This window comes from Canis lupus, chromosome 33, assembly GCF_011100685.1.
Source record: "Canis lupus familiaris isolate Mischka breed German Shepherd chromosome 33, alternate assembly UU_Cfam_GSD_1.0, whole genome shotgun sequence".
Lineage (NCBI taxonomy): Eukaryota > Metazoa > Chordata > Mammalia > Carnivora > Canidae > Canis > Canis lupus.
The window spans coordinates 24,414,153-24,435,709 of NC_049254.1; the positions used below are offsets into that span (position 1 = coordinate 24,414,153).

At 38.3% G+C, this 21,557-nt stretch overlaps 1 protein-coding gene across 6 annotated transcripts in view; it reads right to left on the reverse strand.

Moving 5' to 3' along the window:
• GPR156 (G protein-coupled receptor 156) overlaps nt 1-21,557 on the reverse strand; it is an 83,407-nt gene that overhangs the window by 47,521 nt on the left and 14,329 nt on the right. For 5 of the 6 annotated variants that reach the window (XM_038582950.1, XM_038582953.1, XM_038582949.1 and 2 more), the window contains 2 exons: nt 5,402-5,874; nt 4,991-5,127 (listed from right to left, as the gene is read on the reverse strand). In XM_038582950.1, coding sequence (XP_038438878.1) covers nt 4,991-5,127; nt 5,402-5,494 — 230 coding nt within the window. In that variant the 5' untranslated portion in view covers nt 5,495-5,874. Of the gene's footprint in view, nt 1-4,990; nt 5,128-5,401; nt 5,875-21,557 lie in introns of those variants that run through there. The other variant, XM_038582952.1, reaches the window with a different exon arrangement.

Below are 21,557 nucleotides of genomic sequence, written 5' to 3' on the forward strand. Positions count from 1 at the left end.
CAGGTGCCTTCTATTTCTTATTCTTATCTTATTGCACTGGCTAAAGTCTCCACTGTTCAATAAAAGTGGTGAGAATGGACACCTTATCTTGTTTCTGATCTTAATGGGAAAGCAGTCAGTCTTTTACCATTAAAAAATGATGTTAGCTATAGTTTTTTTCATAGATGTACTTTGTTGGGTTGAAGAAGTTCTCTTTTATTCCTAGTCTGTTGAGACCTTATCAGGAATGGATGTTGAATCTCCTTCTGCCTGTGCCTTGCCTCTCTCTGTATTTGAATCTTGTCAAAATCTTTCTCTCTCTAGAAAGATGATCATTGTTTTAAGTTGGTAAATATGATGAATTATATGACTGATATTTGGATATCAATTCAATCTTTCATTCCTGGGATAAAACTCACTTTGTCATGATGTATTATCCTTTTGGTATTTGGATGGACTCAACTGGTTGAAATCTTGTTTAGAATTTTAGACCTATGATCATGAGGGGTATTAATTTATAGAGTTTTTTTACTCTAATGTCTTTATTAGGTTTTGATATCAGGGTAATGCTGTCCTCATAGAATGAATTAGGGAATGCTCCATTATTTTCAGTGTTTCAGAAGATGTTCTGTAAAACTGGTAACATTTCTTCAACAATATGGGCACAGATTAGCTGGGTGCCTCTAGCTCAGGATCTCACACAAGGATGCAGTCAAGGGGCCATCCATTGCTGCAATTTTCCAAAGCTCAACTGGAGTAAAATCTGCTTCCATGCTCATTGCTGTTAGCAGGCCTCAGAAGACCTGTTTTCAGGTTCATTGATATGGCTGTTAGTAAGCCTTAGTTCTTGAGGGATATAGACTAGAAATCAGTTGCTTGCTACGTGGGCCTCTCCACAGGGTAGCTCACAACAAGGAGGTGGCCTCCCTCAGAGTGAGCAAGTTAAAGAGTGAGAGAGATCCAAGAAGGAAGACACAGTCTTTTTTGCAACCTTATCCAGAAAGTGATATCACATAAGCAAGTCAGTAAGTCCAGCCCATATTCAAAGAGAGGGGATTTCACAAGAGTGTGACTATCAGGAGGTTGGAATTAATGCAGAAATGTTAGAGACTGCCTGCCACAGTTGTTCTTAACATTACCTTAGTATCTTTCTAGTATCTGTGGAATCTTGGGTAATGTCACCTCTCCTTTGTTATTTAGGTAATTATATATTCTCTTTCCCTCCTAATCATTTGAAGTAGAGGTTGGTCAATTTTATTGATCTTCATAAAGAGCTTTGGTTTCATGTTTTTTTCCTGATTTTGTTGTTGTTGTTCTATTTCAACAGTTTCCACTTTCATCTTTATTATTTCCTTTCTTCTGCTTATTTTTGGGACTCACTTGCTCTTTTTTGTTGTTTCATAAAGTAGATCTTTCTCCTTTTCTAATATGGAGTTTAGTGCTATCACTTCCCCATAAGTACTGCTTTAATGGCATCCAACAAATTTTGACATGTTATATTTTCATTTTCATTCATTTGAAAATACTTTCTAGTTTCTCTTTTGACTTTTTCTTTGACCATGAGTTATTTTAAAGTGTTCTATTTAGTTTCCAAATATTTCAAAAATTTCCAGAGTTCTATCTGTTATGGATTTCTAATTTAATTCTATTGTAGTCAGGGAACATACTCTGTATGAATTGAATGCTTTTAAATTTAATGAGACTTTTTCTATGACCCAGAATATGATCTATCTTGGTAAATGTTCCATGTGTACTTGAAGAGAATGTGTATTCTGTTGGTGTTGGGTGTAGGATTATATAAATGTCAATTAGGTCAAGTTGGTTGACAGTGCTATTCAAGTCTTCTATATCTTTACTAATTTTCTCTTGTAGACTACATTAAAAGTTTTTTTTTATATTTTTAAAATTTATTAATGAGAGACATACAGAGAGAGGCAAGGCACAGGCAGAAGGAGAAGCAGACTCCCTGTGAGGAGCCCAATGCGGGGCTTGATCCCAGGACCCTGGGATCACAACTTGAGCCGAAGGCAGACACTCAACCACTGAGCCACCCAGGCACCCCTACATCTAAAATTTTTATCAAAAATGTAGTATCTACAACTGAACTTGAACATTACTATAATATTTATATCTTATTAAAATAATTTTCTTCCTCTGGCACTACACACACACACACACACACACACACACACTCACACTCACAAATGGAGAGACCAAAGAACTGAATGAAATGAAGCATCTGTGTTGCTGCACCTTTGAACAAATCTTATTATTTAGGAAAGCACTTTGAAACTGGGCTATTTTATCTTTCCTTGTCTGAACTTGTAAGCTACTTGATTGCAAAATGTGTTTTTATTCACAGTGCCTCTTATTTTATTCTTTATGCCAAGTCATGCTCCCACTGCAAGCAAGACAAGGCATCAAAATCTTCAATGGAATGAAAAAAATATAGGTGTTTCTACTATAACACTGTTTACAAGTGTTCCTACTTTAACAGGATATATAAATGCTTTAAAAACCTTGCATTCTACAAAATTGTGTATAAAAATAATGGGTTATGGGGAAATAGTATGGGGCCATAACAGTTGAAACATATTTAACTTTGTAACCAAAATACTAATAAAAATAATGATTATCCAATCAAAATACTAGCATTCAGCAAATGTCAATTACCACCATTTGTATGCAGATCACAATTGATTTTTGCAACCTTAAATCTACAAGGCATAGGTACTTGAGGACATTCAACAATCAATTGTTTTTAAACACACGGGATATATCTTCTCTACTTCTCCATCTACTCCTACAGCTCATCACAGAGCTTCATAACATAGGAAGTATACCTGTTCTTTTTTTAAATTTTTATTTATTTTTTTATTTATGATAGTCACACACACACACAGAGAGAGAGAGAGAGAGAGAGAGGCAGAGACACAGGCAGAGGGAGAAGCAGGCTTCATGCACCGGGAGCCCGACGTGGGACTCAATCCCGGGTCTCCAGGATCGTGCCCTGGGCCAAAGGCAGGCGCCAAACCGCTGCGCCATCCAGGGATCCCTATACCTGTTCTTAAAGCCATTAAACCAACTACTATTTGTGCAGTTATTGGTAGTACAATATTCTTAGCTTAAGGCTTCCTTCTTTAATTGTAGGAAGGTTTGCCCCTGAATGCTTTAAACTACTGATCTGCTGGGGGAAAATTACATATGAACCAATGATATTATTTTCTTACTTGCCAATTGGGTATTAATATGTACTATAGTAATAGAGAAATGTGTTGTAGCTGAAAAGACTGTACTCCATAGTTCTCTAACTTTGAAATGCATGATTTTCCCAGTCATTCTCTTAGCAGTAGCTATCATCCTTCCTCCCAGGGTCACTGAAAATATATTTATTGAGCACCTACTATGTTCCAGAGTTTGTTTTAAATGTTGGAGACAGTGATGAACATGACACAGTCCTGTGTTCACAGCTATACATTTTGAAGGGATATATAGACAATAAACAGTCAAATCAATAAATATGATAATATCAGAGAGTTATACTTGGTATGAAGAAAATAAAACAGGGTGATAATATATAGGAATGAGATACTGGGGCTGAATGGCCATTCTGTAGACAAGCTACCTCTGGATACAGTGATAAGGGAAGGTTTCTCTAAAGAGGTGATATTTGAGCCAAGATCTAGAAGATGAGAAGGAACTAGTTACAGGGAGATCTGGAGAAGACCGTTGGGCATTGAGAACATAAGGGCCTTGAGATGGGAGTAGGCTTAGTGAATCTGAGGAACAGAATGGAAAATGGCTGGGGCAACCATCAGAGGAATACTAAGGTTTGAGTGCCATGCGTCATGGCCATGCTGAGGTTGACACAGCAGATCCAGTTACTGCTATTTAACAATGCCATGTATTCCATGCCTCAAATGGCCAGTGGTGCCCCAAAATGCCTGCTAGAGAAATTCAACTCACTGACCCTCCTCTGAGTGCCAAACCCAGGCAATGGAACACAGGTGATCATCACAAAGTATACAGTTGAAGTGGGGCTAGACAAGTTTGACCTCTCTGAGAGGTTGAAATCTGCTGTGGGCTCCATCCAGAATTTAGCTGTGAGCCACAAAGAGATAGCTGGAGCAGGGCTTCTCAGGTTGCAGCCTGAGACAGTAGGGGCAGGATGATGGTAAAGAGTGTTGGCATGGGAGAGGTAGGGTGGGCCCTGAGGGAAGAATCCAATTACAGTGAAGACGGAATTTTGCAACTCCCTTCAGAAAAAGTCTTCATTTATTTATTTATTTTGCCAGCCCTGGGAGCCTTACCCTGATGAGCCAGTGACCTTCTAACCAGCCAGAACTTATCCAACAGAACAGCCAAGTAGTAGGGATTCACTATTTTTCAGAAATCTTAGCCCACCTAGTCTGGTTCCAATTGTATTTACCACAGACTCTAATGTTGCTTTGGAATATTTCTCTACATGCTCTCTGTTTTTAATACAAATACCTCATTTTCTATGATGAAAACAGAGATAGAAGCCGGAAAACCATAAGAGACTCATAATTCTAGGAAACAAACTGAGGGTTCCTGGAGGGGAGAGGGGAGGGGGTATGGGGTAACTGGGTGATAGGCATTAGGAGGGCACTTGTTGTGATGAGCACTGGGTGTTATATGCAACTGATGAATCATTAAAGTCTATCCTTAAACTGATTAAACAAACAAGAAACTCCAAATATGTAATTTTCTCAGAAGGATCATACTTTCTTTTATGAGGAGATACTCTTCATTCTCCTATTTGGATATTCTTGTAGTAGTTGCCACAATACTGGGTTAGATTTTTTTTCCTGAAGAGGAACCTGTACTGCAAGGCCAGGATGATTTCAGGGGAACTTCTCACATAATGCCACAGTAGGAGAAAAGCTTTACTGATACTACCTACTAGCTCATGATGTCAAAATGATACTAACACTTTGGGATTCATGATTCAGGCCAATGAGGATGAGAAACTAGGTATGGGGCTGCTTACCTGTTATTCCTGCAGCGAATGGTGAAGCCAAGAAAGAAGACTATTAGAAGAAGTCCACAGCTGAGAAAGGTCCAAACAATACCCAAGAGGACAGGAGATAATGAAGAAATGGTCTTACCGCTGTAGTGGGAAGAGGTCTGAGAATAAAATAAAGAGAAGCTATTAGGAATGAGACTCTTTTATAGATCAAACATGAACTGCCCCATCATCCCCAAAGCTGGGAAATATATGTCTTGCATGAACATTTCCTTCTCCTCTTCCTCCTTCCCCTCCTCTCCCTCTTGCTCCTCTTCATTTCCTCCTTCTCCCCCTCCATCACCACTACCACTGTACCACCACCACTAATAGTAACAACAATAAGAACAACATGTATATCTGAGCAGCCCTGACATTCTATGACTATTCACTCACAATTGTCCTGCAGAGATTATGAAGAGGACTCCGATCCAGCTCCTGGCCAGGAAAACTGTCACACAATTCGGAACAGTTTATTTCAGGCTCCATGTCATCACGTGCCCCTTTTGGTGTGCGCTTATTCAGTCTTGGTTACCTGCTGGTTGTTAACCAGCAGATCTTAGACTAAAACACAAGAACAATTCAAATCTTTTCTTTATAGGCACCATTTTGGATCCGGCTCTTGGCTCAGATTCTGGGATGAACAACTGGTTCAGGTGGAAGCGAAGGGTTATTTCACTAGTCTCCTTCATCAGACACCCTCCAGGCTCCTCTTGTGCCTTGCTGGCAGTGCATATCATGTGAGTCAAGAGTGGGCATCTTAGTAACCATTAGATTACACAAAGTGATGATTCTGGCTTGCCACCAGATGGCAGTCACTGCTCCAAGTACTCTCACACAGGTCCAGAAGGAAAGGAAGGCAATTAAACCTGTTAACAAACAAATTATGTGTGTGTGTATATATATATATATATATATATATATATATACACACACACACACATTAATATATTAAACATATATAATACAAAGTATATATTATATATTAACATATAAATGGTTTATTGCAGAGGTTTAATAATATTATTTTATATGTTTTAATTATACAGTTATATTTTTATTTTATATATGTACTTTATTATATATAACAATGGCTTAACATATATTTAAATCAATATATTTTTAAGCCTCTATAATAAAAACATTTTAAAAACAAAGACAAAGCTCATCTAACCATTTATAAAGTTCAACAGTTTCTTTCCAGATCTTTCCAGATCCTTTTTTTGACCTAGCCCTATAAGAACTGTAGTTTAAACATGTGAGGTCCATCTTCTTTTATTCCCTACGGCAAAATCCCCTGTCCTTCCAAGATCTTTCCATGCAACTCATGGCTTAAGCTGTGTCTGATCCTGAGTGGCAGTGGCCTTGGATGCCCCATGCTGTCTGCATGAAATCTCTTTCAGTCATTGGAGTTCTTGTTCACTCAGTGAGTGGAGAAACCTTCTATGTCCAGGCAGCAGGGGTCTAGAATGATACACAAGCCCTTTGCCAAGAGGTTTTGTTTGTTTTCACATTTGTAGACTATTAGAAGTGGGAGAATTTACTCAGGTAATAGGGAGGGAAATTGCGAAGCTCTAGGAATTTTCTAGAGTGAATGGGTGGCTAGAGGACAGTGTTATTCTCTTAGAAGATACTTGCAATATAAATACTGTGATCTAAAAAGAATTTCTATTTACAGAACAAAAGTAGAAATGCAGAAAGGTTCAGATTAGCCTCAGCAGAAAAGGTAGACCTGTTCCTGATTCTTTAAAGCAATCTACCCCTCGATAGAGAAAACAGATTGCAAATTTTACCAATAGGAATTTAAAGGAGGGTGCCACTTCTGTTTTATGTTTCTAAAACAGTTTAGCAAAGTTTTTTTTTATTATGGAAGAAAATTGAAATAGGAAAAATATCAATTATTATTATTTCAATAGCCACTGAACATAGAACTTGTGTTTAAGCCAGAACAATAGTGACAGGTATAGAATGCCGTCTTTGGATTCTGCATGCTTAGGCATGAACAATATAGCACCAGGTGTTGCCCATTCATTGGCCTCTCATATGTTCCTGAATTATTTACCAGGTTCATTACAATGAAATCTCAAGAGAACTAAAAGCCACTATCTCCCTTCAAGACATTTAAATTCTTGTACAGACTGTCCAATCACTGAATGCAAAATTAAGAACTAAATATACAAACATGGCTATTTGCATCCTAATTTGGTTGAAATTTTATTGCTGCTAAGACTACTTTTTTTCCTTTTCCTCTTTTTAAACTTAGACATCCCCTATGGAATTTTCTAGCAGACAATGATAATTGTAAGCCAAAGAGAGGTTATGCATGATAGGCTGAAATATTTATTTTTCCTATATTGCCCTTTTAATCATACTGGAAAATAAATATACCTATATTTGAACCATTGTTAAGTTCATACTAGTTTATCCTTAAATCATATAGAAGTATACATCAGAGAGTGTGTGTGTGTGTGTGTGTGTGTGTGTATAAAATCTTATCCTTACTACAACAATGTCATGTAAGGTAAACAACACCATTCCTCATCTTTATTTTTTAAATATTTTATTTATTTATTCATGAGAGACACAGAGAGAGGCAGAAACACAGACAGAGGGAGAAGCAGTCTCCTCACAGAGAGCCCAATGTGGGACTCACTCCCCAGACCAGTATCACACCCTGAGCCAAAAGCAGATGTTGAGCTACCCAGGCTTCCCCCATTCCTCCTTTTCAAATAAGGAAATTGAAGAGCAAAGAGGTAGAGAACCTGGATTCACATTTGCAGAGGCAGCACTTGAACATAGGAGTTTATGTTCCAAGGTCCATGTCCATCCAGTGTCTACCATAGATGGGAAAACTCTCAAAACTGACCTCTTCCAAGAGGACACCAAATGGCCTGATGGGTTTCTTCATGTTAAGTTCCCTGAGCTTAACTTCTATGAGTTCCCTGGAGTATGGCACATAATAATGTCTCTATACCAGTATTTTTCAAGGGAAGCAATTTTGCAGAGAATATTTGGCAATGTCTGGATATTATGATTATCAAAACTGAGACAGGGTGCTACTGACATCAGTATATAGAGGCCAGGAATGCTGTTAAACATCCCACAATTCATAGGATAGTCCAAACAACAAAGAGTTATCCAGCTTCAAATGCCAATAATGCTAAAGTTGAGAAACCTTAGTTGACACTGGATCCTAGAAGTGCTAACAATCTTAAGCTCAAATTATCTTCGGGAGATTCTATTAACATGATGGGGTAGTCTATATGAACACAAATTTCCTGCAGGATAAATTCCAATGGTTCCCTTGGACAGACTGAAATCGCTGTCATGGAACTTTGAGTGCTAGGTCCCCATTCAGTCCATAGATATCTAGTGTAGGAACTTATATACCACGATACTGCCATGGGGCTGGCATTCAACTCCAACATTAGCACACATTTAGAGATTCAGAAACGAGGATCTGGTGAAACAGTGAACGGCTTAGTCACTGAGAGGAGAGTTGAAATGATTTCAAAAAGTGTCGAGTGACTGGGAAATTGAGTGGGGAATAGTGTGCCAAATAGGATAATGGTGAGGGATTTGACAACAAGATAGATACAGGACGTAAGGCACAAAAAGAAAGATTTGCTAGATTCCTCCAAGAGCAACCCTTGCCCTTGCCCCCATACATAAAATCTCTAGAAGTAAACTGTCTGGGCCAGACCCAAGACCACACATGGGTGGGGCTTACAATTTATTTGGCAGATTACAGAGTCCTGTCCAGTTATTATGATCAGGAAAGCAGATGTTGCATTAGCTACATCTCGAGTGCAAGATAGTCTTTTACAGATTCATGACTTTGAAAGATCCCATGTCTTTCTATAAAATCCCTTCTATTCTTCTACACATTATTTCTGGCCATTGAAAAACTAGTCCTACAACTACTGTCTTTTAAAAAGTTGTGCAGTTGATGGGACTTCTGCTTCATGAAGAGTTAACTGCTATAGGAATTGCCTTCCTACTGTAAACTATTTGAAAACTAGACAAAATATATGAAACTGCCCTTTTCAGACACTGGATAGCAGATATAGAACTTGGAAAACAAATGAGGTGGACCCTACAACTGACTGACATACATACAGTGAAATATAAAAAATATTCTTTCGGGATCCCTGGGTGGCGCAGCGGTTTAGCGTGCCTGCCTTTGGCCCAGGGCGCAATCCTGGAGACCCAGGATCGAATCCCACGTCGGGCTCCCGGTGCATGGAGCCTGCTTCTCCCTCTGCCTATGTCTCTGCCTCTCTCTCTCTCTCTCTCTGTGTGACTATCATAAAAAAAAAAAAAAAAAAAAAAGTTAAAAAAAAAGGTTTAAAAAAAAATATTCTTTCAATGATTATAATTGACCTAAAGTTATTGCCTGGAGGCAGTTTCTAGGCTACATCCCAGGAAGGAAACCCAAACATAGCCTAAGTCTTGCTGAAGTAATGAGAACAGATTGGAGTTTGGGGAGGTCAAAGCAGGTAGAATTTGTGAGGCGGAGAAATGAAGAAGAAAGAAATACAAAGAGAGAGGGGCCTTTGGAAATCTGCAGGGTAGCTTCTCAGTCTTTTGCTGAGTACTGAACTAGGCATGAATGAGAGGCAACTACTTGAAATGGAAGACAGCCACTGCTAGGCAGTTGCTGAACAATTCCTGGAGCTCACACAGGGCTGGAAATACTTTGTGTTCTCATCAGCCAGAGTGGAGAAACCTCATATTATATAAGACATTGGATAGAATCCTCAGTACTATCATATCTTAGTAGTGGAACTAAACCCTAGAGGCTAATCTAGTCTAGGTACTACTGGACTCTAGTCTTTTGAGAGGATATGCCCTAATAAGGCTTAAAAGAAAGCCTCAAAAGGATCACAAAAAAAAAAAAAAAAAAACCTGGACTGATCCATAAAAAATTGAACTGCTTTCCAGGACACAACCCAATGCCCTTTAAAAAGGAATACAGGATGCAGCACTCAAAAACATAAAATTCAAAATGTCCATCATCCAATAAAAAATTACTGGGCATGCAAAGAATAAAAAATATGATCTACAACCATACATTAAAAAAATCAATTGGGGCTGAATGGCTCAGTTGATTAAGGATCTAACTCTTGATTTCAGCTCAGGTCTTGATCTCAGAGTTGTGAGACTGAGCTCCATGGTGGGCTCTGTGTTCAGTGAAAAGTCTGCTTAAGATTCTCTCTGTCCCTCTCCCACTGCTCCTCCATCCTCCCACTCTCTCTCTCTCTCTAAAATAAATAAATCTTTAAAAAAATAAAAAATCTATAAAAACAAATACAGAAATGATATAATTAGCACACAAGGATCTTAAAACAACTATTATAAGTATGATCAAAGAAATGAAGCAGAACATGAACAAAATTAGGGGAGAAGTGAATATAAAAAAGACCCAAACAGAATTCTAGTGAAAAAAATTAATCCTGAAAGTAAAAATACAAAATTAATCCTGAAAGTAGAAATACAACAGATTAGACACTACAAAAATAAAATACTGGTTAAAGGCAAAGCATTAGAAATTATCCAAAATGAAGCAGAGAGAGAAAAACAATTGATAAAAATGGACATAGCCTCAGCGGCTTATAGAATAGCAAGTGGTCTAATATACATGTAATTGGATCCCAGGGAATAAAGGTGGGAGAGGGGGGAAATAGAAAAAAGTATTTGAAAGAAATGACAAAAAATATTTGTATTTGATTAAAAAGTATATACCTATAGATCCAAGAAGTTCAACCAAAACCTGAGCAGAATAAATGTTAAAATACGCATACATACACTAATGCACATTATAAGGAAATTAGTGAAAACTCAAAATAATGATAAAATCTTAGCTGCAGCTAGATTATGTAAAGAGGAATAACAGTAAGACAACATAATTTGAAATTATGTAAACCATAAGAGAACTGAAAGATATCTTAAAGTAATGAAAGAAATATAAAGTCAACCCAGAATATAATACCCAGTGAAAATGTGTTTCAGTGAAAAGTTTTTTTTTAAAAAAAAAAGACATTTTGAGACAAAGAAAAACTGAGAGACATGTACTATAAGAAATATTAGAGGAAGTTCCTCAGGCAGAAGAAAAAGTGTTATGTATCCAGATGCAAATCTGGATCTATATAAAGGAATGAAAGGTGCTGGAAACGGTAAATGTACTGGTTAATGTAAAAACGTGTTTTTTTATTTTTTTTAAAGATTTTATTTATTTATTCATGAAAATACACAGAGAGGAGAGAGAGAGAGGCAGAGACACAGGCAGAGGGAGAAGCAGGCTCCATGCAGGAGCCTCATGCAGGACTCAATCCAGGGTCTCCAGGATCAGGCCCTAGGCTGACGGCAGCGCTAAACTGTTGAGCCACCAGGCTGCCCTGTTTTGTTATTTTTTAAAGCTATGCTTATAAGCATATACCTACTGCAAAAATACACATATACCAAATTCTCCTTTACACTCATATCCTTTCTACCCTCTCGTTTTTCAAACACAACCGCCTTGGTTCATATTCTCATTGCTAGTTGACTTGGTGACTTCATTATCAACAATAAAGCTGAATCCTAAAAGGCTTTCAGGGCCATGAAGCAACGAGATGAATGTGAAAAGGAAAGTGGCATATACATTAATGCAGAACTCTATGTTTACACATCCCCTTTCCCCCAAAACTCTGTTGCTAATATTCATTCAATTTTTTTTGAACACTAACAATGTGACAGGCACTGTTATAGGCATCTGAAATACACTGGTGCACAAAAGAAAGATGCCTGGCTTTACAGAATTCATATTATAATGGGGGATATCAAAACAATAATCAGTGTAACATAATAGCTAAATAAATTAGCTATTGAAGGTGTTAAAGACAATGGAGGAAAAGGTAGATCAGGGCAAGAGTATTTGGAAATGTCACAGGTGTAATGAAGCAATTTTAAATGAGGTTGCCATGTTGGCCACATAAATAAAAATATCAAAGGTTAATTCCACAGTGAAAATTATGACAGTTCTCTAAAGTAATCTCTCTCCTGTTCTTGAAGAGAATATCCAGAGTCATCTGACAATGATCAGTTAAGAAAACAAAGTTTTGGGAGGGTTTGCTTCTTCCCTTTTCATCAGCAATTTCTCACATGTTAGGTAACCTTCATAGAGTGTTTAGAGCTCTCTGTTTAGGCCCAGATCCACCAGCTACAGAATCTTCTCATGAACATCCTCCCTGAACTTTCCCTCTTTGATCTAATTATATTAGGTATTCATATTTCAGTGATTCCTGAAAGTTTTCCTTTGCTGTTCTTGTGTGCAGCTGCATTTAAAATTTCTTTTAGGGATCCCTGGGTGGCGCAGCGGTTTGGCGCCTGCCTTTGGCCCAGGGCGCGATCCTGGAGACCCGGGATCGAATCCCACATCGGGCTCCCGGTGCATGGAGCCTGCTTCTCCCTCTGCCTGTGTCTCTGCCTCTCTCTCTCTCTCTGTGACTATCATAAATAAATAAAAATTAAAAAAAATAAAATAAAAATAAAATTTCTTTTAAATTCATAGATATTTATGAAACTCAGAAAAGTACAAGGAAGAAGATATCAAACACCCAGAATGTTTTTAAAGGTTTTATTTATTTGAGATAGATAGATAGATAGATAGAACGAACATGCACAGAGGGAGATGGAGAAGCAGACTCCCTGCTGAGCAGGGAGCTCAATGCAGAGCTTGATCACAGAGAACCCTGAGATCATGACCCAAGCCAAAGAAAGACGCTCAACCAACTGAGCCACCCAGGCACCCTGAACACCCAGAATTAAATACTAACACCTTGGCATATTCTTTCCAGATCATTCTTCCCACCCACCAGTACCCTCACCTCCTGAGAAAAAGCAATCTATTGCTTTTGTATAATATTTAGTTTTTTAAAATGAGGAATATCTCAATTTTTAAAAAAGAATGAGAAGTTATCTATATACTGCTGATTTCCAGGACAGATTCTTTTTTTTTAAGCAAGATGCAACACAACATATATGGTGTGTTACCTTTTGTATAATAGAGATGAAATCCCACATAGGTCATTAGATTATTTTCAAAAAGAAACAATGAAAAATAAAAGCATTATATATAAGAGGAGGAAAAGAACAAGGGGGAGGGGACAGGGAGGTAAAACAGACCTCGCAATATTTATAGTTATCATGAAGTCCAACCTCTTCACTTTATGGGTAAGGAAGTAGCCCTCAGAGGTTGAGAGGCTCAGGATCACCTAGTGTACAAAGAAAATCTGGGTCTCTCAAGTTCAATACTTCTCTATACTGCTTTAAAAACCTTCAAAGGAAGTTGTGGTTGGCCTTTCCCATATTTAGGACAGCTGGGCAAGGCCTGGACTTGGGGAAGCAAGCAGGATCATAGGGGTAAAAACTCTAGGGCTGTCGTTAGAAACCTGTGGAGGAGGTCCAAGAGAGAAAAGGAACACATCAGAAGAAGAAAGAATATTCTCTTGGGAGATTATAAATTTTGGAAGAACGTATATGTTTTTTTCCCCAGCAGTGTAAAGATTGAATTAATCTGCTTCTCAGAACCTCAGATTTGCCTTATAAAAAAGGGAGAGATGGAAAGTTTCTTTTTGAAGTCTTTGAAGTTCCTCCAATTAAGTTTTCCACATACTTGGTTTCTGAATGATCATCCCAAAAGGACCCTGGGGCAGGGCTTATGTAGGGAGTCTTGATTCACTGGAGGAAAGGTCAGGGGAGAGATGGCTGGTGCAAACACATCCCTCTCAGGGGATTTTAAAAGCAGAATGGAATCACTGGGTGTCCCTTGGCAGGGTTGGGAGATGGGCAGGGAGTGAGGAGGGGGAGTGGGCTTGATTCACTCCCTTAGTCTGGTGTGGATTTCAGAGAAAGCAGAGCTTTGGAATCCTTGGGATTTGTATACATTCTTCAACTATACCACCATTCTTTCCTAATTCCTGTGTCCCAAAGCCTCTTTCCTCTTGTGCTTCCCAGCCCATATTTAGTGATCTTTCTGAAATCTGGAGGACATTTTTACTCAACATTATAGAAGATACTGCTGAATCTTTAGTTGCATATTACTTACAACTTTTCCTCTACTAAAACCTGATTTCTCCCTTTACTATTAACTGTCTACTTGATAGAACTATATTGAATCAGACTGGCTATTGGATTGGGTGCCCCACAGGATAGGTGTTGTAAGTAGTAAGTTTACTATAAACGTAGGTCAACTGAATACTGGGAACATTCCAGGGCCCCTGGGCAAATTCAACTCTCCATCCCAGTACTTGGGAATTTGGTTTCACTTCACATATCCTTAGACCATTGGCAGTAATAAGTGGCACTGGAATGGACAAAGCTGAGGCTGAATTTAAGTCTCAGAAACATCATTTTCTATTTGTGGTGCCTTAGCTTAGTCACTTCTCCAATTCTTAGCTGCCTCTTCAATGAAAGGAAGATAATACTATCTACACCTCATAGGTTTTGCTGATGATTAAATCATATGATGTATAAGATGTATGCAAATATAACTAATACATACTAGATCATCAATAAATAGTGGCTTATTTCATTTCCATGACACAAAAGGGTTATTTATACAGAAGACTTGAGGATGCATAACTGAGGTTACTTATCTTGTTTCTCTAAATATCCTAACAGAATTCCAAGTCCTGAATCATTAATGTATCTTCTAAGTAACGACCTTTATACCATATTTACAATCAGATTCTGTTAGAATAATGAATTATATATCCCCAGTGGTAGAAGACATGTTCATTAATTCAACAAATACAGATCGATCAACTATTATGCAATAGTCACTGTGCTAAGAGCTAAGGATGCAGCAGGGAACAACATGGCCTTGCTCTGGCACCTAGCACGATGTCTGGTACATAGTAGGTGATCAATACATATTTGTTGAAATGGACCCAGGGACATTTACAAACATCACAGAGTATAGGAGCCCAAGATTTCTAGGAACAATCCTCAGGATCATATAGATATTCCTATAACTCAGAAGAAGCAGGAGGTTTGATTCAGGGAAGGCTAGAACACCTTCTCACTACAGTGGGAGCATCTCCTGCTTTTAGACCCCTGTCCTGATGTGTTTTGCTGACTCTCTGCTCTCAGTACAGACACAATCACATAAACTGAGCAGTGAGTCATTACCGCCTTATAGACAGGTCCTAGAGAGCCCTTACAGACGAATCCTAGAGACCTGTTAATATTCCAACACTATTGCCAGGGACTGGAGCTGGGAATTACACCAAAAAATAAAAATAAAAAAACAACATACTAAAACCGTTACTAACTTCTCAGAGTTGCATTGTTACCTAAAATACTTAGGTACTATTATGCAAATTATACATGCATGATTTCCATAAAAACCAGTCACAAATGTCAATTGGTGCTCATTAATATGCAATAAAATTCTCATTTGAAAACTATTAAGAGCCAAGAATGAATTCCACTTGGCTGCCCTCCTTTAATGAGAACTGCTGTGAAGTTCTCTATGCCATTATTCATCAACAAAACAGTAAGGTGTCACAACAAATCAAGCTTCAGAAGGTAACAAAGACCTGAGAATGGTCATCTGACATTTCAGAGGCTAGATTTAGGCAGCTCAAGTTTTATGCTGCTATAGCTAAGACCTCTCCGTTTGGGTACTCAGAACATAAGGCTGAGTGAACTCTTTAACTTACTTTGCAAACAGAGCCAATGGTGTGATACTGAACACTCCTTTAAAGGACATTTGTGAGGGTGCCACACAGCTAGAAAAGGGTAAACAAAACTTTGTTCCTGAGGTTCAGTCAGTTTGGGAGACTGAATATTCTCCTCCTCAAAAGAAGTGGAGCTCCAAGGCTGTTGTATTTACTGGGGCTTTTCTCTGAAAAGCCTGCTCCAGGTCAGAATTTTTATGAGTGAACTTTCATGCGGTGTCTTTAAATTCCTTCAGTTAGACACTGATTTTCTCTAAACTGTTGTTCAGTGTTGCTGCACAACCCGATATACTCATGTGAGAACAATTCTGGCTCTGGGAGGATAAAGAGATGGAAAACATAAGCCATCAAACTAGACTGTCCCTTCTGCAGCCACTTCTGCTTAACAAACTGTCCTGAACTTGGCCTGGAAGCAGGTGGTAGAGAATGGGGTTTTCTAGGTATAGTTTAATACAATGGGTATCAAACTTCAGTGTGTATCAGAGTAACTTAGAGAGCTCGTTTGAAAACACTGATTGTTGGCCCCCACCTCCTCCAAATCAGAGTTTCCTGATTTGGTAGGGCCTGAGAATTTGCATTGCTAGTAAATTCGCAGGTGATGCTGCAGCTACTGGTGTGGGAACCATACCATGAGAATCATAGTCTAACTAAAGGAAATACAGGGCTTCATCAAAGTTTAAATGACCCAAACCCTTGGAATAACCTGTAATTTGTTACTCTAAGCTGCTGTGATGAGGCTCATGTACACATTTATAGATCAAGTCATTTGACTTGTTCTCTAGAAATTAATTTCAGAGAAATACTAGTAAGAAATTAGACACTTAGAACAGCACTCAGTTTTTTCATTCTTCAAATCAAGATTCTTATTTTTTTTAGACATGAGATACGAAAACTATAAACCTTCTCCTAAGAAACATACAAATGTGTAGTATTTTACATGTAAAATCACAGGCCACCCATCAACCATCCCCATAAACCTTAATCAACCCAAGTGAAGCAGTTAATTTCAAACTACAACTCAGCTGAAGCCAGGATAAAAGAAACCTTTTGTTTGTTTTTATCGAAGTATAGTATAGAAGTATAGACATACAGTGTTACATTAGTTTCAGGCATACAACATAGTGATTCCACAACTCTATCCTCCATGCTCACTACAAATGTAGTTACCATACAACATTATTACAATACCATGGACTATATACTCTCTATGCAGTACCTTTCATTCCCATGATTTCCATAACTGAAAACCTGCACCTCCCACTCCCCTTCACCCATTTTGCTTGTCTTCCTACCCACCTCCTCTCTGTCAACCATAAGTTTGTTCTCTTTGTGGGTCTGTTTCTTCTTTTTTTATTTGTTCATTTGTTTTGTTTTTTAGATTCTACACATAAGTGAAATCATATGGTATTTGTCTTTCTCTAACATATTTCACTTAGCATAATGCCCTCTAGCTCCGTCCATATTATCACAAATGGCAAGATTCCATTCTTTTTATGGCTGAGTAATATTCCATTGTATAAATGTATAACTATATATATATATATATCTTTTTAATAGATAATCTAATCTATTTATCTATTGATGGACACTTAGATTGCTTCCATAACTTGACTATTGTAATAATTCTGCAATAAAACAGGGGTGCATATATCTTTCTGAATGAGCGTTTTCATTTTCTTTGGTAAGTACCCAGTAAAAGAATTACTAGATTGTATGGTATGTCTATTTTTAATTTTTTGAGGAAACCCTATGCTATTTTTCACAGTGGTTCCACCAATTTACATTCTCACCAGCAGTGCATGAGGGTTCCTTTTTCTCCATGTCCTCACCAACACATGTTATCTTGTCTTTTTGATACTAGCCATTTTGACTGGTGTGAGGTGATACCTAATTGTAGTATCAATTTGCAGTTCCCTGATGATGAGTGATGCTGAGAATATTTTCGTGTGTCTGTTGGCTCTCTATATGTTTTCTTTGGAAAAATGTCTAAGAAGGTCCTCTGCCCATTTTTAACCTGGATTTTTTTTTTTTTTTTAGTGTTGAGAAAAAAGTTTTTAATTGTTTTTCTTTATACTGTTCTCATAAATCAAATATTTCTTTGTGGCTACCCAAAAAGTGTGGTGAAATATGATGATAAAGGCTATGATAAACACTGTCAGCAATTAGGATATTTTAATAATCATTTTAATGTTTATAATTTAATACAATAATTTTATTTAATTAAAATAGTATTTTTATTCTTAAGATAATTACTGACATAAGTGAATTAAATATCTAACATACTATTTGTTTTGTTTTTTACAGCTTGTTCTTTTTTTTTTGTTCTTTTTTTTTAATTTTATTTATTTACTCTCATTTTCCTATCCATAAGTTTTTTTAGAAAGCAGCTCTATTGAGGTACAAATTCTATATAATAAACTGCCAATATTTAAAAGTGTCAATTTGATAAATCCTGACTTGTAAAACCATTCTTTTTTCTTTTTTAAAGATTTTATTTATTTGTTCATGAGAGACAGAGAGAGGCAAAGACACAGGCAGAGGGAAAACAGGCTCCATGCAGGGAGCCAGACATGGGACTCAATCCCCAGTTTCCATGATCACGCCCTGGGCTGAAGGCGGCGCTAAACTGCCAAGCCACCCGGGCTGCCCATGTAAAAGCATTCTTGCATTCAAAATAATGAACAGGTAGTAATAGTCCCAATTTTGTTCCTTAAAAAAAAGTTGCTTTGACTATCCTAAATACTGTACATTTTCATATGAATTTTAGAATGCAGTTATTAATTTCTATAAGAGTATCTGGGATTTTGAGGATCCCTGGGTGGCTCAACGGGGATTCCTGGATGGCTCAGCGGTTTAGCGTCTGCCTTTGGCCCAGGGCACGATCCTGGAGTCCCGGGATCGAGTCCCACGTGGGGCTCCCGGCATGGAGCCTGCTTCTCCCTCCTCCTGTGTCTCTGCCTCTCTCTCTCTCTCTCTATCATAAATAAATAAATAAATCTTAAAAAAAAAAAAAGAGTATCTGGGATTTTGATTAGGATTGCATTACATCTATAGATGAATTAGAGGAAAATCAACATTTTAACAATATTGAGCCTTCTAATCCATTATCTTGGATTGACTGGTACAACAAAATACCATAGACTGGGTGGCTAATAAACAGCAGAAATTTATTTCTCATGATCTTGGAAGTTGAAGATCATGATACAAGTATGTTGAATTCTGGTGAGAGCCCTCTTCCAGTTTACAGATGGTGGACTTGTATCCTCACATGATGGAAAGAGAATTACCTAGATCTCTGGCCTCTTCTTTTAAGGGCACTAATCCCATTTATATGGGCTCCATCCTCATGACTGAATTACTTCCCAAAGGCCCTGCCTCCAATAACCATCACAGTGAGGACTAGATTTCAACAAATGAACTTGAGGAGGATACAAACATTCAATTCATACCATCCATGAATAGGGTTTATCTCTCCATTTATTCAGGTCTTTTTTCTCTCAGAAAGGTTTTGTAGTTTTCAGTGTATAGCTCTTACATAATTTTTATCAGATATATCCCTAAGTATTTCATATTTTTATGCTATTATAATTTTTTACTTTGAATTGTCCTTGTTTAACATTATATATCTCCACAATTGATGTTTGTATATTGATACTGTATTCTTGCAATCATGCTAAATTTATGTAATAGTTCTAGTAGCTCTTTCGTAGATTCCATTGAATTTTCTATATAGAAGATCAGGTTACATGCAAGTAAAGGGGGTTTTAACTCTGTTTCCAAACTGGATGCTTTTCATTTATTACTTTTTTTTTTTTTTTTTTTTACTACATTGTACTGGCTAGGACCTCCAAGATAATGTTGAAAGAATGAGTAAGAGTAGTCATCTTTGTGTTGTTCCTGAACTTAAGGAGAAAGTATTTGGTCTTTTATCAGTAAATATAGTATTAGATGCAGGTTTTTCATAGATTCCCTTTATCATGTTAAGGAAGTTCTTTATTTACTCATGGAGATAGAAGTTCATTGAATACACTGCAAGACATCAGAGGCAGGATAGCAAAGGAGACTGCCATGAGGCAGTGGTAGTGGAGAGGGTATAATTAAGGGAGAGACTGAGGAGGTATAGGAATGTATGGAATCTTCTTGTGCCTAGTTGTAAGTAGCCCATTGGTCAGCTAGGTCTTATGGATATTTTGAGGTGGGTTGCCTAGTGAACCTGTTTGCATTCAGCCCTGTGAATTCGCTGGGGGCCTTTTTTTTTTTTTTTAATCTTTTTTAAATCTTACTCAGGTTTCCATTGCTCAAACCTATTGCCTAAAAGTGGCCCCTGCGTTCTCCCTTGACAGATCAACAACAAATCTTTGGCATTTGGGCAAAGGTCTCATCTTCTGCAGTTGTTTCATGTTGGATGAGGGGGCGAGCTTTCCCTACCTAAACTTGTCAGTCCATCAGGGGTTCTGCGTAGTTATTAACATGCTGACTGGCAATGTGAAGTGAAATTCACTGGTGGCCAGGTCCATGGGATTTAGGGGGAGGGAGCCCTCTGATGGCATGGGCTGGAATCCTTGTTGAATCATCATTTGTATATGGAATTGTTAGATTCACTCAGACAAGTAGGAATGTATCTTGCCTACAGATCAAGATGGTGGCTGGATCTGCAAGAACAAAGGAAAAAAGCGGGTGGTGGGTGGTGGTGCAGAAGGCTGAAAGAAGCAAGGTGGCTGAGAGTGAGCCAGTGTCAGGAAAGGGTCCCAACTAGTCCACAATGTGTGCAGATTCCTGGAGGAGCTTCTACTGCCAACTGCTGAGTACGTTGGGAATGGAGACCTCGGGGAATGGAGTGGGAGAGGCCAGGAAAGGGGTCCCTCTGCCTTGTCAGGCATGGGCAGTCTGACCTGTTCACCTCAGACCTCCAGACCATATGGGGAGCTGCCTTGGCTAGAGATCTTCAGTTCTCTGAGGAGTAGTAGGGTTAGACCTCTGAAGGGCTGAGAAGAGAAAAGAGACCGAGGGAAGGATTCCTCCAAAGTGCAAGACGGGAAGTCCCTTACTCTTTCGGGCAAGGGCAGTCCCACTGGTTCCCCCTGGGGCTGTAACCTCACTGAGGAGTAATGTCTCCCGGAGGTGGTTAGTTCTCCAAGGAGTACTAGAGTTGGTCCACTGAGGGAAAGTCTCAAGAAATTCCCAGAGAATCTAAGGAAAGTCCTAAGCTGGCAGAGGGTCCCCTGTATGGGCTCTACCAAACGTGTGGGGGGAGGCAATGGAGTGGAGGCTGGTGTGTGGGTGGTGAATTCATCCAAGGGCAGAACAAAGGAGACAGAAGTGTATTGAAAATACAGCAAAGCAGTGGGCAGGACAGCAAAAGGAGAGACTGCAAGGAGTTCTCTTCTATTCCTTGTTTGCGGAGACTTTTTTTTTTTTTTTAACATTTTATTTATTCATTCATGAGAGACACAGAGAGAGGGGCAGAGACACAGACAGAGGGAGAAGCAGGCTCCCTGTGGGGAGCCCAATGCAGGACTCAATCCCAGGACTCTGGGATCATGACCTGAGCCAAAAGCAGATGCTCAATCACTGAGCCACCCAGGCGTCCCTGCTGAGACTTTTTAAAAAATAGATGTGGGCTTTTACATTCTCTAATATTTCTTGAATGAACTTTGGTAGTTTTTTTCTTTCAAGGAATCTGTTCATTTTACCTAAGTTGATAGAATTATTGGAACAGAGTTTCTATAATATCTATAGAATTTATAGTGATGTCACCTCTTCAATTCATAACATTAGTAAATTGTGTCTGTTCTCTTTTTATCCTATCAATCTGGCTAGAGGCTTAT